Below are 27,900 nucleotides of genomic sequence, written 5' to 3' on the forward strand. Positions count from 1 at the left end.
AGAGACATTGTCTGCTGGCTCATGGCTATATCCCCAGTGCCTAGAACAGTGCCTGGTACATAGTAAGTGCTCAATAAGTCTTTGTGGAATGAATGAATGACTCTTCCCCAAACCTGGGGATATGTGGAGTCCTGGCAGCATCACCCGCTGCCAATTACCCTACCATTTCTACCCTCAACCAGAAACTGCTCCCAAAGAGCCAAGGGGGCCCAATATCAGGAGAGGAAGAGGGGGTTCCCCCTGAGAGATTCTAACTTTCTGTGTCACACATGGGGAGCTCCATCTCCCAGCCCAGAGTGGTCCCAGGGAAGCATTCCTCTGGGTCTGTGGCAGGGAAGGGTCCAAGTGCTCAGGGCAAAGATAATTCCATCATGTAGGCGCTCTTGTGACAACCTGGGGACAGAGTGACCCTGATGGTTAGAGAGAGGTGGAAGGGCCTTAAGCACAGGCCTAGGAGATGTAACCAGCTGCCCCATTTGAGCAATCTGGACAAATAGGGTCTCCTTCTTCAGCCACACCAGGCCACTTCTGACGACGCCATGGGTCCCATCTCAGGTCATGTGTGACCCTGGGCAAGGCAGAACCTCTCAGTCTGATCTTCCTCACAGGTAGCTCGGAATTTAATCACACAGTGGAGGCCAAAGCCATTTGTTAGCTGTAAAGGATTGGTCTCAAATCCTCAAGTAGGAGCTTCCTTCCCCTGGTGACACTGCCGAGTCCTTCCCACTCCACGTGTGGATTCACAACAGTGCCTGAAGAGAGAGGATGAAAAAGAAGGTGGAAGGGGGCAGACTGGAGGCAAGTTCAGCAGTGAAAGGGCTTAGTCCCCAAAGACCTCTGGGGTCATGAGGGTCATTGTTCCAGTCTGTACCAGTCTGAACCAGGCCCCGCAGAGCCCTGAGCCCTAAGCCCAGATGAAGATCCTGAATACAGCTGCCATGCTCTGCCAGGGGCAGGGCCCCAGGACCCATGGCAGAAGGGACAGACGGGCCTCCTGCCTTAAGAGGAGAGACCTGGGGGAGGAGCTGGTCCAGCAGGAAACCGGGGCAGAGCAGGAACAATAGCGAGTTTTCTTCCTTCCCTGTTTTCTTTGGCATCTTAGCTGCCACAGAGTCCACATCCCGCTCCTCCAGGTCCTTGGCTTCCCTCCGCGCCCCTCCCTTCAGCCCCCTGACAGAGGAGCACCTGTTCTCTCCCTCTGCTGCACCCTCTCGCTTTGCTCCACACAGAGCCCTCAGGGGGGTTTTAACATTACAGTCACAACTTGAGGAAACTTTATTGAGCCTTACTCTGTACCAAGCACTGTGCTGAGTGCTTCCCAAAGACATGTCATGGTAGTGGTGGTGGGGTGTTTAGTGCATCTCCACTCCTGGAATCCTGGCGGTGGGTCCTTGCCCCTCTTCCAAGCCCTCGAGGGCCCTCCAGCCTCATTCCCCACATGCCTAACCTGGGGGTGGGAAGAGGGAAGGGTGGGAGGGGTGGGTGGAAAGCAGCTGGGAGCTCAGAGGGAAGGGGCAAGGTCGGAGTGGGGCGAGGAACGGGACTGGAAGGAAGTGTCACCGAGTCCAGGGGTAGGAGGACTTGACTTCGGGGGAACTAAAAGAAACCACGTGTAAGAGAGACAGATATGGAAAAGGATGTAGAGACAAAGTCATAGAGAGTAAAAGAGATGAGGAAAGGTGAAATAGAGAGAGTAGGTTGGATGGCTGAGTCCGGGGCAGGCTGGCACGGTGCCCACTTATCTCAAAACGCCCCCTCTCCAACCCTGGAGGCCTGCCGGGCAAAGTGCGGGAGAGGCCCACGATGGCCGGACCGCCCCGCACGGCCCTGCCCGCCGCCCGCCCCTGCCACCGGCCGGTAGGGAGCTGGATGGCAGCGGCGCTGTCCTCAAGAAAGCGCATCATTCCAACCCTGCCGGGCGCGAAGCCGGGTCAGGATGCCCAGGTCGCAGGAGGAAATGGAGGAGCTGGACCCAGCGCCCGAAGAGAAGAAAAGGGGAAGACCATGGCCGGAGATCAAGGCCCAGCGGAGGCAGACGGCCGGAGGTCGGTAGGACGAGAGAGCCCGGACCCGACAAAGTCTCCCGGGGAGCCCGGGACAGGCAGCGCGGAGTAGAGCACGGGAGCCGCCCGAAGCGCACCATGCGCGGGTCCCAGGCAACCCGACGGGTCTACACCGCCAGCCGGGTCACGTGGCCCGAGCGGGCGGGCTGCTGCCCGGGCCGGGGGGAGGGGAGCGCGGGGCCTGGGTCAGCGGCGAGACCGCGGCGGCCTTGAAGTTCCCTCCCAGCGCGCAGTGCTGGCCGCCGGGTGCGGGAGCCGCCCACTGCCCCCGCCCGCGCGCCCGCCCCGCCGCGGGGCGCCTGCCTTGTATATAGCGCGCCCCGCAGGGCCCGCGCCAGGAGGCGAGCCACGCCGTGGGCGCCGGAGAGCGCTCGGCGCCCGGGAGCCAGTCCCCCCCGGCCCGCTGCGCCGCCGCCCCGACGTGCGACCCCTGCGGGGGCTGCTGCCTCGAGACCATGAAGAAGGAGGTGTGCTCCGTGGCCTTTCTCAAGGCAGTGTTCGCAGAGTTCCTGGCCACCCTCATCCTCGTCTTCTTCGGCCTCGGCTCGGCTCTCAAGTGGCCGTCGGCGCTGCCCACCATCCTGCAGATCTCGCTGACCTTCGGCCTGGCCATAGGCACCATGGCCCAGGCCCTGGGGCCCGTGAGCGGTGGTCACATGAACCCCGCCATCACACTGGCCCTCCTACTGGGCAACCAGATCTCCCTGCTCCGGGCAGCCTTCTACGTGGTGGCCCAGCTGGTGGGCGCCATTGCCGGGGCTGGCATCCTCTATGGGGTGGCACCGCGCGATGCCCGAGGCAATCTGGCCGTCAACGCGGTGAGTGCCCACGGGGCTGGTTGTGGGGCAGGGACCCTGTGGTGGGCTCTGGACCTGGCCCCCAAACCCCATCTCCCGAATGGGTGCCACAGAGTGGTCCAGTGCACACCTCTGCCAGGAAGGTCACAGCCTCCTAAGGCCGGGAAGATGAATCTCCGTGTGTGCCCCTCAGCCCACTCCTGTGGTTCATATTCACCTCCTCTGCCTGACCCCCTCGTGCTGCCCCATGCTGGCCTCTCTCCTGGTGCCTGCCTACTGCCCCTCTTTTCTTACCCAAAACTTCTCTCTCTTTGCCTGTCTTACCTCTGAGCTCTTCTGTCCTCTTGGGCGCCTCATTGCTCCTGTGTGCTCCTCAGTGGAGTGGTCTCATGGGACCATCGGAGAGAGGTGGGTTGTGATGCTGTCTTCGGTGACCCTGGCCTCTCCGGGTCTCGTTTTTCTCACTCACACTACGTGAGAATGGCCGTAACAGCAGGGACTATTACGTGGGACTCCTCCATTAACAGCAGGGGTCAGGGAGTTACGTGTAGAAACCGTGCTTGTGAACTCCCTAATGTGGTGCCAGTGCATGCAGTCTCTGATGAGTATTGGTTCCTGCTCCTGGCCTCCTGCTGCCTCCCCCGCACGCAGCCCCAGATTCAGCCCCCATGTCCCATGCAAACTGGGTTCATTAATCAAACACAGAGGAGGATTTTCTCGGCCATTGTCAAGCGGTGAGTCAGCCCCGCCAGAGAGACGGGTTTGAGGTTGGAACTGGCAGCGGGTCAGGCACAGGCGGGAGGCGGGCTTGGGGGGTGCCGTAAGCAAACTGGGCAGCTGCCCATAGGAGGGAGGGTAAATGCCAGCTTGTGGGGACTGGGGACTGGGCAGAACGAGTGACAGGCCTGTGTCCAGGAAGAGCTCCCGTCACATTTGCCCTTTAGCCACAGCTTTGCGTTCCAAGCTTTGTGCTCACTGCGAAGTATGTAGTCTCTTCAGCAGATGACCTCCCTGATGTGACAGGGCTTGGCTTCCAGCTGCTCAGGCTCTAGATGTCCCTGGAGACCAAAAGCCCATCCCCCCAAGTCCCTGGCCATAGAGGCAGAAGAAGGCAGGGTCTCTACCACACCCTTCCCTTGCAGCTCAACAACAACACAACTCCGGGCCAGGCCGTTGCGGTGGAAATGATTCTGACCTTCCAGCTGGCGATCTGTATCTTCTCCTCCACCGACTCCCGCCGCACCAGCCCTGTGGGCTCCCCAGCCCTGTCTATTGGCTTGTCCGTCACACTGGGCCACCTAGTGGGGGTGAGCAGTGCTGCCCCTTGGGGCAAATAATGGGGAGTACCTTCTGAACCAATGAGCCTGGCAGTTAAGGCCTGGAGTGGAGCTGCTCTACTCTGGCCCAGACTTGATCCCCTCAAACCTTCTCCAGTCTGAGGAAAGATGGAAGTGAGTGGGAGTTGGGACGGGGGCAGGAAGCCAAGCCCAAGCGCAGGCCAGAGAGGAGAGGAGGGGTCCGTAGGAACCTGTGGAGGGAGAGGTCACCAGCCTAGGAATTGGGAGACAGTTGGAGACCTGGCTGAGCCCCTGAACTGCTGGGGGACCCGGGGAGAGTCCGGGCCGGATGGGAGTAGACAAGCACGCTGCCCTCCTCACCACCTCCCTCCCTCCGTCCAGATCTACTTCACCGGCTGCTCCATGAACCCGGCCCGCTCTCTCGGCCCCGCAGTGATCATGAACCAGTTCAGCCCCTCGCATTGGGTGAGTCTGGGCCTCCCCTGGCTCCCTGGCAATGAAGGCCTAGAAACCCAGCCTTAGCAGCTGACAGCTAACAGGACTTTCCGGATGATGGGGGCCTAGAGCTTGGGGGTGGCTGGAGAGAGAAGCCGGAACAAGGACAGGGGCGGGGGTAGATTTTTTAGGCAGGGGACCCTGGTTTGAGGGGAGGGACTGACTATGTGTGTCTGTCCCTCTGGGGAAGGGAAAAGGATCTGTACTCCAGTGCTGCTCTCTGAGGATTTTGCTTCCATCTTTCTGGGTGGTGGGGGGCAGGGGGCCCGTGTGTCTGTCCTCTTTGATGTTTTATTTATCTGTCCCTGTTGGGGGAATGGGGAGAGTCTTCCTCCCTGTGGGCCTGTCCCTCTGGACAATCTGTCTGTCATCTCCTTTGAGAGCTCTCCAGAGTCTGTCTCTATCCCTGTGTGGAAGGGAGAGGTGTTCTGTTCATCTCTCCGAGGATCTCCATGTCTGTTCCCTCTGAAGGTTCATTTGTCTCTCTTTAGGGTGGGGTTGGCGGGGCCCTGTCCCTCTGGAGATGTCTGTCTCCTCTGAGGATCTGGGTGTCTGTGGTCCATGTCCCTGTCATTGGGGAGTGGGGTGTCAGTATATCTGTCCCTGAAGTGGGGAGAAGTCTTTCCTTCGGGAGGTCTGGAAGTCTCTCTGTCTGTCTCCTCTGAGAGGCCCATAGGTCTGTCCTCTGGAGGGGGAGCTCTTGGTCTCTGAGGCCTGAGGCTCGGCCCACTGACACTGCTCTGTCTCCACCAGGTGTTCTGGGTGGGGCCCATCGTGGGGGCTGCCTTGGCTGCTATCCTCTACTTCTACCTGTTCTCCCCCAACGCCCTGAGCCTGAGTGAGCGTGTGGCCATCGTCAAGGGCACGTACGAGCCCGAGGAGGACTGGGAGGAGCAGCGAGAGGAGCGGAAGAAGACCATGGAGCTGACTGCCCAGTGACCAGCATCACGCGGGGGCCAGCCTCTCGGCCCCTGAACCGCAGGGGGAAAGAAGAGAAATATAGGACAGCAAGCTTCCTTCCCCCGCAGCCGGGTCCTCTGGGCTGGGGAGGAGGTGCTGGCTCCCCAGGCTGAACGGTTAGAGTTGGGAGGAGGAGCCCAGGATGGGACTCTTGGGGTGGGGGCCAGGGGCTGGGGTCTGGTGGGGAAGGGGTCTCTCTGGCACAGGGCAGACTGCTGCAGCGAGGTCAGACCTCAGGCACTGTGAACGCAGTGCTAAGCTTGCAGGCTGCCCCAGGCCAGGCCAGGAAGGGGTGGTTGGCAGTCTGTGTCCCCTCCCTCTCCCCAGCCCCTCCTCAAGAGCCAGGGGGATCCCAGCCCCTGGGACAGCAGAGGCTGACCTTCCCCAGAGCTCTTTAGGAGGGAGGCAAACTGGTTCATTACATGCCGCCTTATTTATTTCTGCTCAAGGATGCATGGGGTAGGGCTGCTGGTGTTAGGGGTGGAGGCTTCCCAATAAACCACTGACATTCATGTTCGGCCTCGTCTCTCTCCAGAAGCCTCACCTCAGGATACTCTGGCTCATCACCTCTCCTCCTCATCATCCCACACCCTCTTCCACAGTCTCCGCAATCCTCTGGGGAAAGACAGGGAAGCTGAGGCCAGGGGAGGCTTAGAGAGTCAGAGACGGGGTTGGGAGGAGAGAGAGAAAGAGACCAAATGTAGCAACAGAGCTAGAGGTCAGGAGGGGGGCAGTGGGAGCAGAGAAGGAGGGGTCCTCACCGAGTTGCCTGCCTGCTTGCCCCTCCCTCCTCAGCTATGTCAAGTCCCTGCCACTTGAGGAGGGCCTGGCACCAGTGCCAGGGTGTGCTAGGCAGAAGTGAACCGGCCCGGCAGCCCCTTGAGATGCCGATGGGGTGACCAGCCAGGTCTGTCATTGGGCAGGAGGCACAGTCCCGGACTCCCCTCTCTGCCCCTCGGTGTGCCAAAAATGTGCCACGTTGGGCGCCTGTGCTCAGAGGGAGAAGCCCCCTGCCCCCACCCCTACCAGAAGCCATACCCAGCCCAGCCTCTACCAGCCATGGTTCCCACCGTCTTCCCCTCTGGGCCTGTAGCTCTGCCCTTACCCGCCCTTGTCCCCTTGCCACTGACACTCCTTAGGAGACCCCCTTCAACTCACTAAGCCTCCCATCTCTTAAGCTATAAAGTGAGGATAAAAAATGCTTTCCTCACAGGGTCGTTGTGGGGTCAGATGAAGGGAGGGAGTGGGATTCCTGGGGCTGGGCAGCTCTCTGTGGCGAAAGGGGCACACAACAGCTCAGGACACGACTCTTTATCAGAGTCACTCTGGCTTTGAGTTCAAACCTGGTTGTGCAACTTTGGATAACACAAGCTGTCTGAGTTTTAATTACCTCATCTGTAAAATGGGGATACTTGTACCCATTTCATGGATTGTTATGAGGATAAAATGAAACAATGGATAAAAGGGAAACCCTTGTGCAAACAGGGACAGGCACCTCAGATCGAGGGCTCGATTTGCTAGTGTGAAGAAAAACCAGCACGTCCACAGCTGGGACCCCAGCCACACCGCAGTTCTGGGCCTCTGCTCCCCCGAGAGTGTTTAAACCCGAGCTCGCGCTTCTCCCTGGTGTGGGAACCTCTCCCCCGTGGTTTTCAGTTTTGCCTCAGAAGAGGAGGGGCCAGCAGGGCCAGGAGATGGACTGAGAAGCGATGGGAGAAGCTATAGACAGTGGCTGGCCAGGGTCAGTCCCAGGGGCTGTAGGTGAGGCGGGGCAGACTCCCCAGCCCTCCTCCAAACTTGAGTCTAGTATATGTAAATGGCAGCGGCAGCCGGCACCCTGCCCTGCCTGCCTGGCGGCTTGCAGTAAACACCAAATGGCAGTGTGTGTGAAGCCCCGGTAAAGGAGCGGTCCCCCACCCGCTGCCTCCACCCCTGCCCCTACCCAAGAGCCCGGCGCAAGTGCCAGCTCCGACCAGCAGGGGGGGACCTCGTCCACCGAATCCACCGCTGCCGCGCTTCCTCTTCCCCAAGTCCCGGGTCTGGGCCAGATGCGGCGTGGAGGAGAGGGGGCCCTGGGGAGTCTTTCAGGCCTCGGTCCCCTGGGCCACCAGGAAGCAGCTACCCCCAGCCCCCCACCCCCACCCCACTGTCTGTACAGAAGAGAGGGGATTCCTCTGCCCGCCCAGGGGCTGCCAGTTTCACCTGGTAGGAAAGTGGACAAGGTGACAGAATGGAGAGATGGAGGAGGACTAGGGGTCAAGGCCAAGAATAGACAGAGGGTTAGCTGTCTAGATGGGTGGGCAGGAGGATGGGTTGCTGGGAGGGTCGGCTCTCTCAACCCCAATCTGAGCCTCAGCTTCCTCCTCCGGCGGTTGTGGACGAGAATATCAGACCTCCTCGCAAGACTTCCACGCAAGACTCAAGTGAGGCACAGCAGTGACTGGGAGGCAGGCCTCTCCATCCAGCCCAGCAACTTGGTTCCTTTCTCCGACGGGTCCCACGGGGAGCATGACGGGGTGAACGGTGGGCCTATGAGGGACAGGCCCTCAGGGATGGGCGGGGCACCCAGTCCGAGGGAGGTACTGGCCAGTCCGAGGGCGAGGGTCCGCCTAGGGCATATGGGGCTGACTAGGTGCCGCGGGCCGGGCAGTTTGGCCAGCAGAGGGCGCTGCGCTCCCTGGCGTCGGATCCTCCCCGCGCGGCTCGAGTCCGGGGCTCACAAAGACCTGCGCACACACGAGCCCGCACACGCTAGCGCCGCTCCGCAAGGATCTTCGGTTGTACCCAGCGGGCTCCGTCTTTCGGCATAGACCTCTCACTCCGCGTGTGTGCAGAGCCACATCGCCCGTCCCCCATTCTCTCTCACAGGGCCGCTCGGGACCAGACCCAGCTGCCTGGCCCCACGTGTTCTCAGCGAGGTATATACGTGTGTGTCATATCCAGGCACACACATGCTCAGTCATCCCTCTGACCCTCTGCTCCACCTGAAGACAGAACCCAAAAGAGCTTTGACTCTCCTGTAGGAGGCTTCCTCCCCTTCCCCTCCTCCTCTGCCCAGGGGCTGCCAGTTTCACCAGGTAGGAAGGTGGACATGGTGACATGATGGAAAGATGGAGGAGGACTAGGGGTCATGCAGAGAACAGACAGAGGGTTTGCTGTCTAGATGGATGGACAGGAGGAGGGGTTGCCGGGAGGGTTGGCTCTGTCAGCCCCCTTCTGAGCCTCAGCTTCCTCTTTCCACCATTTTGTGGGGAAGGGTGAGGGGATACAAGGGAAACTACCTTGAATCTTTCCCTTTCTGTCATGTTTTTATTGTCCCTTCTCATCTCTTCCAGTTCCCTCTTCCTTCCCCTCCTTCTTGCTCCCCCATCCTCTCCAAGCCCTGAGAGAGAACCTCAGTCAGAGCTCACATTGCCCCTTGTGTCCACGCACACACCACACACACATCTCCCCACAGAGACGCCCACCCCGCTAGTCTGGGGAGCCCAGAGACAGGCCTCTGAGAGGTTAAGAGCACACAGCCACCTGACAGGCAGCTGTAGGCAGCCAGGTGTGGGGCTTGACAAAAGCTCTTGGAGCAAGAGTGACCTCAAAAGCATGCTACCAGGGCCCAGGACTGGCTGGGTCCAGGGACATGCTGGCTGGAGCTGGAGCAAGTCCTGGCCAATGTCCACCTGTCCTCAGGGGGTGAAGGACCTTGTTCCAGGCCAGGCAGGGCCCCAGGAGGTTCTGCTCTAGGCCAACTGGAGACCAGGGCTGCCACTACACTTAAGGCTCTCAGTCTCCAGGGCCCAGAGCAGGGGCTTCAGGTGCTGCTTGTCCTGGACCCTTCCCACCCCAGCACGGCCCTCACAGCTGTCTCGCTGGAGTGGGAAGGGAGGTGACAGTCCTAATAACCAACATTTTCTGACTGGGGGATGCTCTCCTAGGGAGGTGGGAATTATCAGCTCCACCTTTTTTTTTTTTTCTGGCCATACCACGTGGCTTGCAGGATCTTAGTTCCCCAACCAGGGATCGAACCTGGGCTCCTGACAGTGAAAGCTCAGAATCCTAACCACTGGACCACCATGGAATTCCCAACATCTCCATTTTAAAAGTGGGAAAGCTGAGGTCACAGGAGTTAAGCACTGGTCAGGGGTACAGAATATGTGGCAGTGTTCAAATGCTTTCACTTTCTTGTCTTATCAAAGGTTCTCAACAGACAGGCATTACTGCTGTTTGGTGCCTGTGTACAGGTGCAGAAACTGAGGCTAGGTAAGATGTAGGGACCGGCAGGTGTCTGTCCCCAGGCCCTGTATGACCCTGTCTGAGGGGAGGGAAGGAGACAGATGCCCGGGAGATTCCCTGGGACAGCCCCTAGGCAGGGAATTCCCCCCACCCTCACCCCCCAACCCCAGGGCCAGAGAGGAATGTCACTCACACTACATTCCTTCAATCTTGAGCATTTCTTGAAAGACTCCTTCATGCCAGGCAAGCCTGGGAGTCTGCACTGGAACAGTGGAGGCACTGAGGAGGTCAAAGCCAGAAGTAGCCACTGGCTTTGTCCAAGCCCAGCTTCTCTACAAAGCTTGCCCTGACTCTCCTGGAGGTGAAAATTAGGGCAGGCTTCATAGAGGAATTGAACTTGAGCAAAGTCTTGAAAGAGAAACAAAGAGGAAAGGCATTCCAAACCCATGGTCTCTCCACTACTCCGTGATTACCCAGGCACATTATAAAGAAGCAGCCAGGAGAGGGAGAAGTGAAAATTGTAGATGAGGCTGGGAATGGCCAAGAGAGGGCCCCAGTTGCTCAAAGGGAGACAAGAACACAAGGAGGGGCCCCCTGACACAGACACAGGAGAAGGGCTGCCTCTTCTTCAGGGTCAAAGGGAAGCTGGTAAGGGCATGGGGCAGCTGCAGGTGAGTTTGCGGCTGGGGGGAGGGTGGGGTGGAGGGATGGGAAGAAGTCTTGCCAGCTGGTTTCACTTTCTAGGTAGGACAGGAGGCAAGTAGATGTGCCGGAGGAAGGCCAGAGCAAGGTAGGGTACTTGAAGAGAGTACGGAAGGTTTGAAGTAGAGCTTAGAAGAATGGGGAGAGAGCCGCCTGACGACGGTGTGGTGTAAGGATTGCTGAGCAGAGCTGTGACCCCTACTGAGGCCAGAGACCATGGACTTGTCATGGCGGCAGTCTGCACGGCTGGGCGAGTTTCTCCAGCAGCGCTCAGCAGGGCAGATGGGGGCAGAGGGGTGTGGAGAAGAATGAGGATGGAGGGACACGGTTGGGGGGGGCGGGGTGCAGAGAACAGGGAGCTGGGACAGAGGGCACTGAGGTGAGATGCCAGGGGATCTGGCTGGAGAAGGTAGAGTCAAGCCAGGATGGCTGGATGAACAGAAAGGGGCTGGGGGAGACATTGGGGAAGAATGTGACTGGGACTGAAATGGGGGAGGGTGGATGGACAGAGCCTGTGGTCAGAGTTGGGATGTTTCACTTGAAGATTTCAGAAGACCCAGTCCCAGGTGAGGACAGGTATAAGGCTGTAAGGAGAGCCAGCTGAAATGAAGCAGACATGAAAGTCACCTGCCTCCAGGAGGCCAAGAAGCTTTTATTCACTCATTCATTCATTCAACAAATATTTATTGAGGACCTTAGTGGCAGCAGTGAGCAAATCCCTGTGCAAGATGTTACATGTAGGGATGAACAAAACTTGGCTCCTGCCCCCTCACCCAGGAAAGGGGGAGGTGACATCAAAGCTGAGCCTGAGGAATAGGACTCACCCAAGCAAAGGACGTGGGATGGGCTTTCCAGGGAGAGGAGAGAGCATCCCCCAAGGCGAGACCAGCATGGAGTGTTCTAGAACCATTGGCCATTTGGTGAGGCCAGAGGGTAAAGGACAAGGCAAAAAGTGGGGAGAGGTGAGGTAGGAGGAGCAGGATCCCAGAGGACCTTGTAGGCCAGGCACGGAGCTCACAGAGGGGACGGGAGGCTTTAAAGTGACATTACCAGGGAGCAGCAGGATCAGATTTGCATTTTAGAAAGATCGCTCAGGCTGCAGCATGGATAATTGATTGGCGCAGAGCAAGGGAGAAGACAGAGAGAATGGTTAAAGGCTGCAGGGCACCAGGGGTGGCAAGAAGAGGGCACAGTCAAGAAAGATTTAGGATTCAGTATCAGTAGGACTTGCTGCCTTCGCTGGATGGGGGCGGGAGGGTGAGGTCAAGGATGCCTCCCAGGTGCCACCAACTGAGCTGGGGACAACAGGAGGAGTGCTTTTGGGGTCACAGGGAGAGAGGAGGATCTCGTTGTGAGACAGGTGGCATTTGGGGAGCCTGAGGACACCAGGGGACAACCACTGGGCAGGGAGATATGGCGGGGGGTGAGGTCAGGGCACCCAGATGTGGTGAACAGGTGAAGAGTGTACTATTTTAACAGCTCGGCAGGTTCTTCTTAGGGAAGGAACACTTTTATTTGAGAAAATACCTTGGTATATTGCTGGGGGTTAAAGGGCAGAGCCTAGGGCATGGGTAACCTTAGGGCCAGCATAGCCACAAAAATAGTAAGCTACGCTGTGTGGCGTGAGAGGGATTGTTTTGGCCCCTGAGAAGGAGGAGAGCAGAGAAATAAGGGGAAGGGCTGAGTTGGGGGAGGGGAGGCAGAAAGAGGCAGAAGTGGGTGAAGGGCCAGTGGAAACTCCTGGCTGGCGGGCAGCAGAGGTGCCCATTGCCACGGCTGTCACTGATCAGCTGTGGAATAAACACCCTCTCCATCTGCCCCCCTGCACCCACACAGGCCCACGTCCTCAGTAAAGCTGACTCCGTTCACATCAGCTTTCAGTGAGTGGGGTTTTAGGTGGGAATGGAGGACAGAGCTTCATTCATATCTGGGTTTATGGGGCTCGGAATAGCATGAGCCCACTTGGAGGCCGAGCCTGCAGGCAAAGGGGGCCGGGAGAACAGGTGCTGTGGAGAGTGCACAGGGCCCTCTGAAGCAGGCCTTGGACTTGGGGATCTGAGTGATCTTGCTCTGTCTAAGCTGACATCGGGGATGGGAGCGCCCTGGAATCCCACGGCCCGCGCTACTCCGGCACCTGCGGCCCCCGAGGCTGGGCGTCTGCCCGCAGCAGAGTTAGGCCTGTCCAGCTTGGAAAACTCCTGGGAGGTTCCAGCTCAGTGCCCGGGGAGGGCCCCCCTCCTCCAGCCGTCAGGTGAGCTTAGGGTGGAGCGGGCATGTGAGAGCCACCCCTCATGCCACCCCTACTCCCACCCACCCAGACGCACATAACCCTGGCAGCCCGCCCCCTGCCAGTCTGACCACACAGTCCTCAGGGCAGCAGCACTGTGGTAGAGAGCTGCAGGCTGGGGCCGGAGCAGCCCGGAGACAGGAGACCAGAGGAGGCAGAGGAGATCAGAGGGAAGAGAAACAGAGGCCCCGGGAGCAAAGGCACCAGGACCCGGATGCAATGGAGTCAGGCAGGCGCAGCTTGGCCAAGATGCTGGTGTGCCGGCTCTGGACGACCATCAGCAAGGCTCTGTTTGCCGAGTTCCTGGCCACGGGGCTGTACGTGTTCTTTGGCGTGGGCTCGGCTCTGAGATGGCCCTTGGCGCTTCCCTCTATGCTGCAGATTGCCATCACCTTCAACCTGGCCACGGCCGTGATCGTGCAGATCACCTGGAAGGCTAGTGGGGCCCACGTCAACCCTGCTGTGACGCTGGCCTTCCTCGTGGGCTCCCAAATCTCCCTGCCCCGTGCTGTGGCCTACGTGGCTGCCCAGCTGGCAGGGGCCACAGCGGGGGCTGCTCTGCTTTACGGGGTGACGCCTGGGGACATCCGAGAGACCTTTGGGGTCAATGTGGTAGGTGCAGGGAGGGGGAGGGGGCAGGTCCATACAGGTGGAAAGGGGGGGAGGGCCAGGCTGGAGGAGAGGGGACAGGGAGGTAACAGAGCATGTGCTCCACACCTGCTCTGGGCTGGGACCTGGGACCCAGGGGAATGACTGTGGCCTTAGTGCAGGGAGGGCAGGAATGGGATTGTGGTGCAAGGAACAGGGGGAGCAGGAAGAAGCCACACTAAGGGACAGGAGTCGGAAAAGAACCAGGCACTTAAGGGTGGGGGTAGGTGGGGAGAGGTGGAGCTGTGGGTAGCGGCAGGGGACCCTGCACGCACTTCACCTCCCCAGGTCCGCCCCACGTCCCCCGCTCCTCTGTTGTCCCCTGTTCCTCCCTCCCCAGCACCCTGAGGCCTGTCTCACTCCCCCAGATTCCTCTAATCATCTGTGTTCCACTTACTTCCCTGAGTCCCCACCTTCCACTCCTACCCACGGCCCCTCCTAGCCAGGCAGCTTGCAGACGTGCGTCGTGCATCTTAGCTGCCCCAGCCTTCCTGTTCCCACCAGTCCTGGGCCCCCGCCTCCCCCTGAACCACTGGCCCCAACGGAGCTGTGGAGTGGGGGGGGTTGCCACTCGCTTCTGCAGGGAGCAAGTGTCTGGGGCTCACCTGAACCCCACCACACAGCTCTCCTCAGCCCATTAGCTCCTTAAGTCCTGGGACTGGCAGTGGCGAGGCGTCTCACCCCTTACAGTGAGGAAATGAGGCCCAAGGGGTCACCAGCCCCGGGCAGAGCCCGCTGGCTGCAGTGTAACCCCCTTGCACAGGTCCGGAGCAGCGTCTCCACGGGCCAGGCGGTGGCAGTGGAGCTAGTCCTGACCCTGCAGCTTGTGCTCTGCGTTTTTGCTTCCACCGACAGCAGACAGACTACTGGCTCCCCAGCTGCCACGATTGGAGCCTCTGTGGCAGTGGGCCACCTCATTGGGGTAAGAGGCAAAGGGGACACCGGGCCCATGTACCCACTGGTCCCTCCCTGGGGAGGCTGCAGGGGCCCTGAAGGCGAGGAAGTGTCCTTCCCTGAGCCCTCGTGTCTTGGGGCCAAGGCTGTGCCCCGCACTCCAGGCCCCGGATAGGGTGCTGCAGAGGCCAAGTCTGGGGCTGGGACTCTGAGCCATGGTGGAGGGCACCGTCCCCTCCCAGGCCTGCCTTCAGCCTCCTCACGCCCTGACCTGCACTCACTCCCCAGATCTACTTCACCGGCTGCTCCATGAACCCAGCCCGCTCCTTTGGTTCTGCTGTCATCGTCGGGAAGTTCGCAGTCCACTGGGTGAGACCCTCTGCTGGCAGCCAGGGGAAGGGAGAGGGCCCCAGTGGCAATAGGGACTTTCACCAGCAGGAGGACCACAGACACCTGGGGAGACAAGTCCCCCTGCCACAGACCATCTTGACCCCCAGTGGAGGTTTCCCGAAGCTCAGAAGACCGGGGCCAGTATCCTTTCTTTCCAGCTTCAAAAAGTCTGGGGTACCCAGTGGACTGGCAAGAAATGAGCCAGGGCAGGAGCTGCAGCCTTGGCCCAGGCCTCAAGTCCTGGCTGTTTCCTTATTCACTCCTTCCAGCTGGACCAATTTCCAAACTTGGATAAAGAAAAAGACAAACAGAAATAGACACACACACACACACACCAGCAGGGACAGGAACAGCACTAGCCGGGGTTCTGGGCTGGAATGGGGAAGGCGAAAAGAGAGAGGCAGGGGTGGCGGGGAGCCTGGCCCAGCCCTGTGGGAGGCAAGGTCCCTTCACCTGCGGGCACTCAGAGTGGGAGGTCAGGACTTGTGCTTCTCAAATCTGCCACCACGTAGATGGCTCCAGGGTTCCTGGGAGACCAAGTCAACACTGGGAAGCAGGTGGGGTCCCAAAACCACCCTATGGTCCTGACGGCTCACGAGCAGGGTACCCACTTCTGCCTCCTCAGATCTTCTGGGTGGGACCCCTGACAGGGGCTGTCCTGGCTTCGCTGATCTACAACTTTATCCTGTTCCCTGACACCAAGACCCTGGCCCAGCGACTGGCCATCCTCACAGGCACTGCGGAGGTGGAGGAGGTGGAAGGGGTGGAGCCCCAGAAGAAAGATTCCCAGTCCAGTTCAGAGGACACTGAAATGGAGAATGTGTGTCAGGTGGCATAGAACCTGGCCCCTGCCCTCAAGCTTCTGAAAAGAGCCCTGAAAGTGGGCAGCATGCTTTGTGTAACCAGACTTCAGGTTTTCCTGGGGGGCGGGGGCTTGCGAGGTGCGCTAGGGAGGCTTGGCCTCTTGTCCTAACAGGGTGGGCGGGGGATCCCTGGCATTACATTTCTAGATGGAATCTGGGAAGCAAATCTGCTCAGTTTCCTCCTCCTACCTCTCTTTTAATGGGACAGAGCAGAGCGAGGCAGGGGGAATTCATGATTGCTCTCCCCGTCTCTCATCTGTCTGGACCCCAGTGGGGGTCCTGGGCTTCCAGGTCCCCATGTCTTGGAGAAAAGGGAATTTGAGCCCAGACAAGACACTCTGCTTAGAGACTGAGGGCTATGGGGACCTCTGGGAATCCCAACTTCTCACCCCACCCTTGGGGAGGAGAGGCCAGACTTCCCAGAAGAACCAGGCCCTAGGACAGCCTCTGCACTCCTCAGAGGGATGTCTCTGCTCTTGGATGAGGACGGGGGCTGTGGCTCCCCCCCTCAGACGGGGGGCTTCCTGAGGCCAGAGATTGCCCTTCCAATAGATCTTCATTCCTTTCTCCTCCAAATGCTCAGCAGAGAGCCCCTCCCTTGGGAAGAGCTGACACAGAGAGGAACCTTTTCTCCCGCCAGCAGAGGGGCATGATATAGGCAAGGGAGGTTCAGGCCAGACAGGCCTTTCTCCCCAGGTGTTCTCCTGCCTTCCACTCCACAGCCCCATTCACAAGAGCAATCCTGAGAGGGGAAATGTCCTATCCCAGCATTCGGTCCCTGACCTGGGCCTGAAGAAGCCGTCTCCAGCCTCATTCTCAGCTCTGCCGGGATCCCCAGAAAGCTGTTGAATATATCCCAAGGATGGCAGGAACTCAGGAATGACCCAGGAAACCAAGATTTGCAATTCAGTGCCTCTGAAGTATTATCTGAGTCTCACCTTGTTTGTTAATATTTACAAGCTGTGGTAAATCTACTCTGCCTGTGATTTGCGGTCCTGTCTGGATCTCAGCTTCCTCAGCTGTAAAGATCTCCCCCAGAGATTGATGTTAAAACAAACAAGAGGTTGGAAAATATTTTTGGAGGTTAAAAAGCTAGAAAAACAAACCCAATAAATGATGATTATTGTTGCTGTTACTGTAATTATTGGGCTTGAATATAATTGCTGTTGGTAATGGGAGGAAGGAGGCAAGAAGGGAGAGGGAGATGACTGAGAGGGAGGGAAAAGAGAGTAGGCTTTTCTTTTCATCTGCTTTACTTACCAAGGGCCCTGCCTTCTTCTCTCCTGGGCCTACTGACCTGGGAGCTTTGTGAGTGTGTGTGGGGGGTGATTGGGGGAACAGGAGTCAGGCTGGGGAGGGACCCTGGAATGAAGAGAAAAGCCAATAAAAGTCAGTTCTTCTCATCTCTATCGTGCCCATCACTATGGTACCCTGCGATAGAGCAGCCAAATGCACAAAAAAAGATAGTTCCTTTTCCACAATGCCTCCAAAGGGGCTGGAGATAGGGGAGGGGCTGCCAAAGTCTCCCAAGGACAGGGCCCAGCCTGTGACAGTGCAGTAGCTGAGTCCTAAATGCTCGTGGCCACAGCAGCCGTGTTCTGTAATATCGTCAGTGCAGAGTACTACTCACATCTCTCCAAGCTGGGCCCCACTCATCCATCTTCATGATCTCTCAGAGCCCAGGGCTTCCTGTGCCCTTTTATGAGCAGGGACAGCTGGGCACGCACGCGCACGCGTGTGTGTGTGTGTGATTGACTTGCTAAAGGTCACCCAGCTCGGTACCACAGCCCCCCAAGGTCTCCCCAGCTCCCAGCTTAGAATTTTCCAGAATAGAGCTCCAGGGGGGCTTATACAAACTGCAGCCAGAGGAAGGAAGGAAGCAGGAACTAGGAGGTTGAAGAGGTCAGGGGGGTGGAGCTCCCGCAGTAGGCTTTAAAGCTCCTAGACAAATCATCTCCACATCCCCAGAGCCAAGCACGCAGTGGGTACTCAATAAAAGTTTGATGAATGAATGAATGAGGCTGGCGGCTGGGGAGGGGAGGTGGTAATTGATCAAGAGGAGAACTCAGGAGTCATAGCTCTAAATGAGCCAAGATGACAGAAGCTGAGAAGCCTATGCTCGCAGGTCAGGGGAGCTGCGAAGAGGGTGCACAGCCACACTTGAACCTCCGCCCCTACACCAGAGGAGACTGGGCAACCTCTGTCCCAGGGACTTCCGGGACAAGAGGGTAAGGGTGATTGCCTGAAGAGAAAGCTGGGGTCTATTTTCACAAATAGTTCTTTAAAGCTGTTTTCTGTCATAACAGACTAGAGCAAGAGGAGACAAGCTTCATGAGAGGTGAGGAATTAGGTTAGAATCTGAAGAGGATCCAAAGTTAGACACAGGAATAGTAACCAAAGGTTAGCTTCTCCTTCTCTGGAGCCCTTTAATAGGACAGCCGGCCATCTGCTTGGATGTGGGAAGGGTTGGCTTTCGGGGGGGGGGGGCAGATCTCAGCGGTGCCAGCCAGGGGCTTTGCTTCACAGGCACAACCCCTGAGCCTGGATGGGGGTCGGGAGCCTGGGGAGGGCAGAGACCCAACCAGGCCGACCCTTGGTGTGCGCTCCCTTCCTCCCTTTGGTCAGGGGAAGTTTTTAATTAATGGTGTGTAATCTGATCTGGCCCTTCTCCCCGCTGAGCACTGCCTTCAATCATCGGAGCCATCTGCAATTGCAATTCATAATTCTCCCGAAAGGGAGGGGGGCCCAGGGCGGGCGCCTTGGTGATTAATACAATTAGCCTTTTATGTTGATGATTGTCTTAGCAGGAGCAGATGATGGGAGCACAGAGCCATCCATGGCTGTCGCATCCCCATTGGCTGGCAGGAAGCCCCTCTCCGCTCCCCCCCGCCACTGCCTCCTCCGGGTGTAAAGAGGACAGGTCTAATCTGGGACCACGCTGCACAGTGGAGGCGGCTCCACGGAGGGGCCAGGCTCCGGGACACATTCGGGCTCCATGGACTGAGAGGAGAAGAGGAGCATGACGATGATCCGGAGACTTTCACTTTCCAGAGAAAATCACTTTGACCTGAAGGAATTCTGTACGCCAAGGTTTTTTTAAAAAAAAGACCATGTAAAGATAGAATAGGGGTTGAGAGGGTTGAAAGAGTTTAAATACAGGCTCAGGCACTTACAGCTGCATGAACTTAAGCAAGTAACTTCAGGATCCTGAGCCTCGCTTTCCTCATCTGGAAAACAGGGTCTGTTCATAAGCGTCTGGAAGAACCTTACGGGGCGCGTGCGTTCAGCACTGTGCCTGACACACAGCTCTCGATCAGTGGTGGTTTTCACCATCATCATGGTAGATTGCCATGCCCTCTGCCAATGAGCTCAGCTGTTTCTCCTGCAGTTTTTAACATGGCCAGGCTATTACTAAAGAAGGGATTACTTCCTCCCCATACCCTAGGCTTAGCTTGAGTAAAGGAGAGAGAGAGGAGGAGGGACGGGGGGAGGGGAGAAGTCAGGGCTAATCAAGATGAAGCATCCGGCCAAGCGGTCACCACTTGGGCAGCTGGGGAAGGGGGTCTGCACAGACATGTAATCACTTCTCAGGGGGGAGCAGCTACACTGAGGAGCAGTCACATATTTAGTAAAAGCTGCAGAGGGGAGGCACGGTAAGTGAAGGGGGTTTATGAAAGTGGGGAGCCCAAAGACTCTAATTAATAGGCTGCAGTAATGGGCAGAAAAGGGGAGGATGAAAATTTTTCAGAGCTCTATGTCAGATAAAGGGGCAGTTTTTCTCAGAGCTGGGGGTGGAGGAGGCCAGAGACAGAGGCAGGGACCAATAACTCGCCCGGCACCCCCGTGGGCAGATGGAACAAGGCCCAGCCAGGCCAGGGCCCAGCCCCGGGTCAGAGGAGAGACCAGGACAGCAGTCCAGGACAGTGTCCGGTTATGGAGCACCAGCCTAGAGGTGCTTCCCCAGCCCCGATTGTGCTTCCGGGCCTCTCGAGCTGCCCGGTTCATGCTGAGACCCCACTCTGATGTCATCACCGCTGAGGCTCTCTGAAGCCTCCAGCTCCTTCCTCCTCTGAGTTCCCACAGCACCCTGCACCCACCTCCGTCCTGGCACTGAACACATCACTTCATAGTTATTTGAACACCTCTCTCTACCCAAGCAGGAAGACTTTCTTAAGCAAAACTGTATTTTTAATCTCATCTCCAGGCAACAGGTTCCTTAACTTGACCATCTGTCCCCTTTTTTTTGGTGCCCTACCATGGCCTTCCAGTTTCTAGTGAGGAAAGACCTCTGGTATTCTGGATTTGGTGAGCCAAAGGTTTGCACAGATTATCTAACACCTCTGTGTTAAAGAACCCTGAACGTTTCAGTACTATACTGTGATTTCAGAACTCCACCAGAAGGTGCTAATTTTTGGGTCATAGCCTCACTGATTCACAATGGCTTCTTTTGCCCCTTCCTCAATTCAGGGGTCACACGTGAGGGCTCTGGGGGTCATGATTGGGACAGATTTTGATCCTCTCCTACAAATTACTTGTCTGCTTCTTCATGCCAAGCGTCCTGGGGTTGAGCCTTGCTTTTCCTACACTGTAGCTTCCCTCAGACCTGGGCAAACTCCCCATTTTAATCTTTCTCTGATCACAGCTAAGTAGCAGCTTCCCTCACCTCCACATCTGGTCTAGCCAACAGCCTATCTCCCAAGAACAGCTAACATTTCCAACCCAAATAATGTTGATAATAAGATGCACCGCTATTGTACAAGCCACTAAGAAAGAAAAGCACTGCATTATATGCCACTGATTGTAAGTCATCTCAATACTCAGATATTAAATTGTATTTTTAAGTGCATTTTACAATCAAGGAAATGATCATTTCTCCTTCAAATCTTGGCTCTTTAAGTCAGATTTGGGAAGGGAAGGCCCAAGGGGGGACCACATTGGAGGGTCTCAAGTCTTCTTCCTCTAAAGGGGATGGACACCATTGCCCTTGTACGCTCTCAACTCCTCTGCGCATCTGTTGCTATTCCAGCTTTTGAATACCCAGGCTGCCCCTCACCCCGGCCATCTCTTCTCCTTCAGCGCCAGGGAGTCCACTGAAGAGAACCCCACTTTCCTCACAGAGGCAAAACAAAACACAAACCCTGCCAAAGCCGGGACCGCCATTTTTTATATCATCACCCAGCACTCCAACACCATTTATCCAACCACTTCCCACCCTACCGGGTTACCTTCCCCTAAGCCTCCAGGCCAGTGCCCTGAGACGATGCCGAGATTAGTTATTTCCTCCTAATCGGGCTAAGACAGCACCGTTAAGCTGCCGACTGCAGGCAGTTCCCATTAAAGCAAAGCAGCTGGAAAGGGCTTAGCCCTTTAATGCCAGCCGCTGTATCTCCACCGTGCGGCTGCTCTGTGAGGGGCTGGACTCTGTCCAGAAGCATCAGGCATTTAGCCCCAGTCGATGTATATTAACCTAGGAGGAGAGAGCAGCCAGCTCCCTGGGAGAAGGGGAGGGGCTTCAGTTAGGCACCTCCACCCACAGGCTTTGCTTTCCAATAGAGAAGAAAAATCCCAGCCCCTTTATAGTGTTCACTCTACTAAAATCTGGACAACTGGTATCTCACAGGCAGAAAGAGCTTTCTCTGTAGCAAGAACGACTCCATTTTTAAAACTCACCTAAGGACAGATCCACTTGTTAGTTCTGACAAGACTCTAGGCCACTAACCACACACTCATTCTCCTTTGAACTGATTTTTTCTCTGAGGTCTCAAGTATTGTTTGGATCCCAGGTGTGTGTACATGTGGACACAACAGACGGGCTTCCTCTTCTCAGAGAGCACTGGGCCCTGGGGTTGATGAGAGAGAAAGCTGAACAGCCCTCAGAAAGCCCTGGCACAGAGCGGGCTGCTGAAGAGAGATCACTTGAAGACTTCTTACTCAAAGCCAGATGGTGAACATGAGACGGGGTGAGAGCTAATGCCACTCCGGGGGAAAGCCAATAAGCTAATCCGCTGACACGTCTCTCAAAGCAGGCTGATGGCTTTCGCTCAGAGACTTGCCTGTTCTTGGCTCTAAGCTTCAGAGCACACAAAACGCTCACGGGTGGTCTGACAAAACAGACTCCCACCAGGAGCAACCTCAAGCTCCTCCTCCACCAGCTCATCCTCCTCCTTCCACACAGAGCTCAGCCCCGGGCCACCAAGCCCAGGTCCTCCATCCTACCAGACAACAACCCAACGTTAAGACATTCTCCTATCCCACTGCTTTTCCCAGCAGCCTGGGCCTTCCTGCTCTTTCTGGGTCATCTGTTGAGAGCACATAGGCACATCCACATACAGCCCTGCGTGGAATTATTTACATACCTAATAATATATTAACAGGCCCCACGAAGCTGAGGAAGTCTGAAGCAGCAAGCACCACAGCTGACCTCCAGAGCAGGAGCTGTAACCTCCAGGTTCTAATCCCAACTAAACTATAGTTTATGAGAATTTGAGCCAAATGACCTCTCTGAATTTTTCATCAATTGGGATCATATCACCTATCCCGCCCACCACACATGGGTGTGCCGAGGTCAAATAAGATGATAAATGGAACCAACCAGTATACTGTAAATCACCATATTATATTTCCTAGAGGCTTTGTGGGGAATCAGTTCTTAATTCCATCTTCATTGATGACCAGAGAAGATATTAACTGGCAAGTGCTTTATGAGAAGTCTACATATCCATTTACATGTGTCTAAGCCTAACACACAGATGGTGTCCAGCCATGTGAGATGCGAGAGTAATGCTGTATAAAAACAGTGCAACTAAATGAGGCCTGGCAAGTTACAGAGGGAGAAGGTATACAAGAGGAAAAAATTCCTGCTTCCAACTCTGTGTCCCTGAAAAGTGGCCTCCTTTCCCATCCCACACGACTGCAGAGGACAAGGCTCCCACACACTGCAAGGTTATTCTTGGTGACGTCAAGCTGTCTTCAGCCTGACTTCGTGAACAGAAACCATCAACAAATACAGACTCTGAAAACGAGAGTCTAATAAATTACACGAGTTAAGGACCTCTTGGCCTGGGACCTTCACTTATTTACAAAATATACCAGCTACAGGGAGCAGCTTTTTTTAAATTACTAAATTCTTAGGTTAAGTGGCCACTCTCCAAACCCCGTTTATACTAAAAGCACAATGACTAACATGCCCTGACTCTGCACGCTTAAAAGCTTTTCGCACCAGTGGCTGAAGCCTGAGTCACAACTGAGATTACCATCAAAGCACATTGATCGAGAACCTACTGTGTGAGCTGTGCCGACTTGAACACTGAACTCTGTGCCTGCCACCCTTGCTTCTCAGATCTGGACGCCACAGCAGCTCCCTTCCCCGCTCCTGCTGAGAATCTAAGAAAAGGTGATGCATGATTAAGCAAACTGGTCAGTATTCCTGGCACAGCAGCTGGTCTCCCAAATGCTTTCCAATAGGAAACCATATACCATACGTATATGCGTGTGTGTACGTCTGTCTACCTACCTGAAGCATGAGGTGGGCAGAGAAGCCCTATAAAACAAAAACAGCAAGCCTGGGATCTCTGCTCACTGCACTCACACAGCACTCCTTGTCACTTTGTGCTGCCTGATAACTTAAGCATGAATTTAGGAACTCAAGACCCCTTTCAATGCCACAGCGTCAGTTCACAGCCAAAACTTACTTTTTTCCCCATGGTAAGTCAATTGAGTATCCTTGTAGTCCTCTGATGGAAACATATGATGCCTTCTTGCCCTCTATTTCTGCAAGCCAAGAATTCACCTTCTTAAGAAAAAAATCGTTAAATGCCAATAATAAACACAAATTGTTGCCGCTAAATCAAATCATGTAATGCTTGCCCAGTTAAATAAGCATTAAACTTAGGAAGACTTACATAGATTGATGGAGGTGAATGGATTTAAAGATGTGAATATTCCAGCTATTAGCAAGTGGGGTAATAAAGCTAAACTGCATTAAAGACAGAGTATGAGGAAGCATCAGAAATGGTTAGGAGCAGGAGGTGGGGTGACACCCACTCCAAAGCCCCTTCCATAGATCTCACATCAAGGGAGCACAATTTAATTAAGAAAGCCCTCGAAATTCAAGCTGTTCCACATGAAGTACTGTTAAAGAAGTTGAAGGTTGGTACATATTTCCCTCTGCCGATATCAGAATTATTTTCATGGCTAAGGTCTCTTGGCCTAGCCCAAAAACTGAGCAACTGGCTGCCAACATTTGACACACAGGACCATTTCCTTTTTCGTTAATGGGCCATCAGTTCCTGCATAGCGTCATCTTGCCTTCACTCACATTATACGATCCATTTACTTCCTCTACATTAGCGACTTAAAATGCACCTTGGGGAGACACCACAGAATAGCAAATATGGAGCCAGGCCAGCACTAGGCTTGCAGAGACATAAGAAAGGAGATGGCATCTAGAACAAAGTTTAAAAAAACAACAAAACATAACAGGCCTGTGCGTGTGTGTGTGTAAAGGGGGGTAAGGGGAGACAGGACCCATCTTCTGTCAATTTGCTGAGGCAGATGGGCCCTGCTGCGAGAGCTGCCACCTCCTGGGAAAAAAGCCAGTAGGTTGCCTCCTCTCTCCTCTATTAAGCCTGCCACTGTTTACGTTCAATCTCAGATACATTCTGTTCACCAGCTTCAGAGTTCCAAGTGCAGGTGCCCTCAGTTAATCATCCCAGCTCACTCCGGAGTCACTTCCAGCAGTGAAGGATGTTCCAGGCAGTGAGCCAGACAGAATCGTTTGGGTTGTTGCTGTTGTTGTTGTTTTTCTGCACCATTCTGGTCCCTAAAGACTTGTTTAAAAAGTTTGCTTTTTGTTTAAAGTCGTTTCTTCAAACAAGAGGGTAAGAGGAAAAATCTAGGACTTCAATTTGGACAATGAAAGAGACTGAAACGAAGAAACAAACTCCTTGTGGTGGTGAAGTTGGGAGAAGGTGGTGATGGGGGAGGGGAGAAATGAATGATAGACTCAGGACACTTTGAGGAAAAATATTTCCTAAAAAAAAGGAATTTAAGGTTACCTTCCAGGGCAAGAAAACCAACCTCACATTCATTTTGAAAAAACTATTTACTTTTTTCCAAATATTATTCCAAATACATGTTTTACAGGCCACTATGGGTCAGAAACATTCTCTAAAAGAAAGCATTTTGATAGACATTGGAAATAATTTTAATAGAAGAAAAAGCTCATATTTATCTAGATGTAGCTATGTTACACAGGAAGATTTCAGTATCCAAAGTGCAAAGACAAAATAACTGTGGCTTTTCTTGCCACTCAAAATATTGACAATCCTCCCTTATAGCCTACTCTTAATTGTTAGTTGGGTACCAAATAGATGGTACACTGACCTTTAGAAGCAGGGCTTCTAAATGGACAAGGGGGTGGGGGGTGTCAAGCATCAGAATGAATTCAACTTAAGAACAAACTGGCTTTGAGCCCAACCAAACCCAAAGTCCAGCCAGAGGCCCATTAGAAATAAATATAAATTGTAGTATCACTTTTACAAGGTTGTACCACTTAACACTATTAAACCTAATCAATCCAAATTAAAGCTAAGCACACTCCCATTATTAATTCAGTCCTCACCGTACCCCATTTCTATGAAGGCTCCGTGTTATAGCTCAGTTCATAATGGGGGAAGGGCAATTTCCAAGTTCTCGAAGGAGCCATCCTAAATCTTCTGTCAAAACCTTTCTTTACCCTGCCCTCCCACTCCCCACCCTGAGACAAGTCAGTCTTACAAAAGAGGTAGGGCTTCTACGAGTCTCATGGAAATTACACCAGAGAAAGGTCATTACATGAGAGAATTTGGCTTTAAGCCAAAGGGACGTACCCCCCAGCCCCCAAAAGAATCACAACGAATTTCATACCCCACTTCTACCCCGTAAAGATCTCCCATCTAAAAGCTCCCAATGACAGCACAAGGTGTTGATATTACACTACTTGAGGAGGAGAAGGAGATATATATAGTTTTCATAAAGCCCCCATGCACAATTAAACTTGATTAAAAGCCTGGAGAATGCTAAAAGTAGTAATGAGTACAGGAGGCTGCAGAGCAGAGAGTACAGGTGCGCCCTTCCTTGCAGTCAGTAAACGCTGGCAAGTAACAGGAGACGTGACTTCACTTGAGCATTGGAGAAGCAAAAAAGTTGCCTTGTCGTCCTAGGTTGGTGGCAGACTTGCTTTTGCTCCCAAATCTACAGAAAAAGAGAATGAACTGGAAAAGTATTCTATAAAAAATGATAAATAAACAACTATAACATTATTTGACATAATCAATTAAAGTATAGGAAACCCTCAACAACTACTCTGTAAGCTACTATTTGTCACCTGAGATGAGGGAGAGGAAACAGTAAAGACCTTCGGACCCTTTTTAAATAGAGGCTTTTAAAGTCGAGCTGCTAGCTAAGATCTAATTCAATTTTTCTTTCAGTAAGCTTCAGCATGATGGGAAAGAAGTCTAAGGAAGCGGTCATTGTTTATTTCCTGAGCAGACCTATTTTGCATACCTGGGAGTGTTCTTGGTGAAGGTGGAGCGGACTCTCTTTGACAGGGAGCTGGATGAAGGAGTCTTGAGGAGCTGATGCTCAGGAGTGGTCACAGGCCCCAGTAAACTCACTTCAATCAAAGGTAAGACATATTTTTAAAGGAAGGGAAAAAAGAAAGCACTCTTGCAGGCAGCCAGTATTAAGCTGAATATCCTGTGAAACACTTAAGAGCTAAGGTTAGAGACCTAGCAAAGTCCCAGAGGTCATTTTTGTCATCATTTTATAACACACCAGTATATTTTTTGAACTATGCAGGCAACTGCTCAATGAGTAGCTGACATTCATTTTCTGAGTTAAGCCATTCTCACATTCATTTTCTGAATTAAGCCATTCTCAAACTCCAAACTTCACAAATCTAACATCTATTTGATTTTTCCCTATACTAGAAAAAACAATATGCTCCCTTAAAAAGGAACTTGCAATAATGAAAGAACAGGTCTCTGAAGCCAGTGAAGTTGGAATGAAACCAGCCTCATATATTTTTGGTGGCAGTACAAACTGGCAGAAGCCTTTAAAAAATCAAGTTGGGGCTTCCCTGGTGGCACGGTGGTTAAGAATCCACCTGCCAATGCAGGGGACACGGGTTCAAGCCCTGGTTCGGGAAGATCCCACATACCGCGGAGCAACCAAGCCCGTGCACCACAACTACTGAGCCTGCGCTCTAGAGCCCGCGAGCCACAAGTACTGAAGCCTGTGCACCACAACTACTGAAGCCCATGCGCCTAGAGCCCGTGCTCCCCAACAAGAAAACCTATCGCAATGAGAAGCCCATGCACCGCAACGAAGAGTAGCCCACACTTGCCACAACTAAAGAAAGCCTGCGTGCAGCAACGAAGACCCAATGCAGTCATAAGTTAAACACATAAATAAATAAATAAATTTTTAAAATCTATATTAAAAAAAGAAAGAAAGAAATCAAGTTGGTAAAACATACCAAGAAATAAAAATGTTTAAAACCTTTAATTCAGTAATTCCCACTCCTGGGAATTTATCATTAGGGAAAAAAAAAATGGTATATACATATAATGTTGATGGCATCACTATATGTAATTATGAAAAGTTGAAAAACAACATCAATACCTAATAGAATAAGCAAATTCTAGTTTACAACCATAAAAATGATAAATAAGATCATACAGTAACAGAGAGAGTTCTCACAAAATGCTAAGTAAAATAAGAAATAATTATATCTAAATTATTCTATCTATATTTTTAAAAAATATCTATATGGGTAAAGAAAGAAGGAGAATATGGAAAAGTGAAAAAAAAATTAGGATGGAACTGTACAAATTTTTCTTTAATGTTAGAATTCTCAAAATTATTTTAATTTTCTTGAAGAATATACATTTCAAACAGCTCTAGCAAAGGCAAGGAGAGGCCCCCGACCAAAAACCAGAGAGCGAGTCAGGCCCTTTAAAAAGCACACCTTAGGCCTTACCTTACCTTTAACATCTGGGGTCTGCGGTGTTGAAAAGGCATTTGAGTTTTCGATGACATGCATGGGGTCAATGTTCTCTTGTTCCACCATCATGAACTGACTCCAGTATTCCAGGGGTAGTGAAAGCAGGCGCTCTACCACCTAAATGCCACCAAATATGTTAGCAAACTTCCAATGCTCAGGGCTTTTACCTCTCACCATTCTCTCCTGTTATGTTACACAAGTTCATGTATATAGACATACATGCTTGCTTA

The 27,900-nt window shown here is 53.9% G+C and overlaps 3 protein-coding genes across 8 annotated transcripts in view; 2 read left to right on the plus strand and 1 right to left on the minus strand.

Annotated features, from left to right (window-relative positions):
- The first annotated feature begins 2,399 nt into the window (after positions 1-2,399).
- AQP5 (aquaporin 5) lies at positions 2,400-6,125 on the plus strand. The gene is made up of 4 exons (XM_036867428.1): positions 2,400-2,881; positions 4,003-4,167; positions 4,540-4,623; positions 5,407-6,125. The coding sequence occupies exons 1-4, from the start codon at positions 2,519-2,521 to the stop codon at positions 5,590-5,592; spliced, it is 798 nt and encodes a 265-aa protein (XP_036723323.1). The 5' UTR covers positions 2,400-2,518; the 3' UTR covers positions 5,593-6,125.
- A 6,776-nt stretch (positions 6,126-12,901) lies between these two features.
- On the plus strand, positions 12,902-16,724 carry AQP6 (aquaporin 6). Its single transcript, XM_036866243.1, has 4 exons — positions 12,902-13,441; positions 14,241-14,399; positions 14,660-14,740; positions 15,387-16,724. Exons 1-4 carry the CDS (start codon positions 13,049-13,051, stop codon positions 15,597-15,599), a joined length of 846 nt encoding a protein of 281 aa, XP_036722138.1. The 5' UTR covers positions 12,902-13,048; the 3' UTR covers positions 15,600-16,724.
- Positions 16,725-24,716: 7,992 nt separating this feature from the next.
- The window catches only part of RACGAP1 (Rac GTPase activating protein 1), a 32,840-nt gene continuing 29,656 nt past the window's right edge, over positions 24,717-27,900 (minus strand). For all 6 annotated transcript variants that reach the window (XM_036867411.1, XM_036867406.1, XM_036867407.1 and 3 more), the window contains 3 exons: positions 27,652-27,787; positions 26,170-26,278; positions 24,717-25,857 (listed from right to left, as the gene is read on the minus strand). In XM_036867411.1, coding sequence (XP_036723306.1) covers positions 25,782-25,857; positions 26,170-26,278; positions 27,652-27,787 — 321 coding nt within the window. In that variant the 3' untranslated portion in view covers positions 24,717-25,781. The remainder of the gene's footprint in view (positions 25,858-26,169; positions 26,279-27,651; positions 27,788-27,900) is intronic.

This window comes from Balaenoptera musculus, chromosome 10, assembly GCF_009873245.2.
Source record: "Balaenoptera musculus isolate JJ_BM4_2016_0621 chromosome 10, mBalMus1.pri.v3, whole genome shotgun sequence".
Taxonomy (NCBI): domain Eukaryota; kingdom Metazoa; phylum Chordata; class Mammalia; order Artiodactyla; family Balaenopteridae; genus Balaenoptera; species Balaenoptera musculus.

Bases quoted from the DNA above. Each gene is read 5' to 3' on its own strand.
- AQP5 (XM_036867428.1), top strand. From the start codon at position 2,519: ATGAAGAAGGAGGTGTGCTCCGTGGCCTTTCTCAAGGCAGTGTTCGCA. The intron at 2,882-4,002 runs GTGAGTGCCCAC...CTTCCCTTGCAG, and splicing joins GCAATCTGGCCGTCAACGCG to CTCAACAACAACACAACTCC. The intron at 4,168-4,539 runs GTGAGCAGTGCT...CCCTCCGTCCAG, and splicing joins CACTGGGCCACCTAGTGGGG to ATCTACTTCACCGGCTGCTC.
- AQP6 (XM_036866243.1), top strand. From the start codon at position 13,049: ATGGAGTCAGGCAGGCGCAGCTTGGCCAAGATGCTGGTGTGCCGGCTC. The intron at 14,400-14,659 runs GTAAGAGGCAAA...CTCACTCCCCAG, and splicing joins CAGTGGGCCACCTCATTGGG to ATCTACTTCACCGGCTGCTC. The intron at 14,741-15,386 runs GTGAGACCCTCT...CTGCCTCCTCAG, and splicing joins GGAAGTTCGCAGTCCACTGG to ATCTTCTGGGTGGGACCCCT.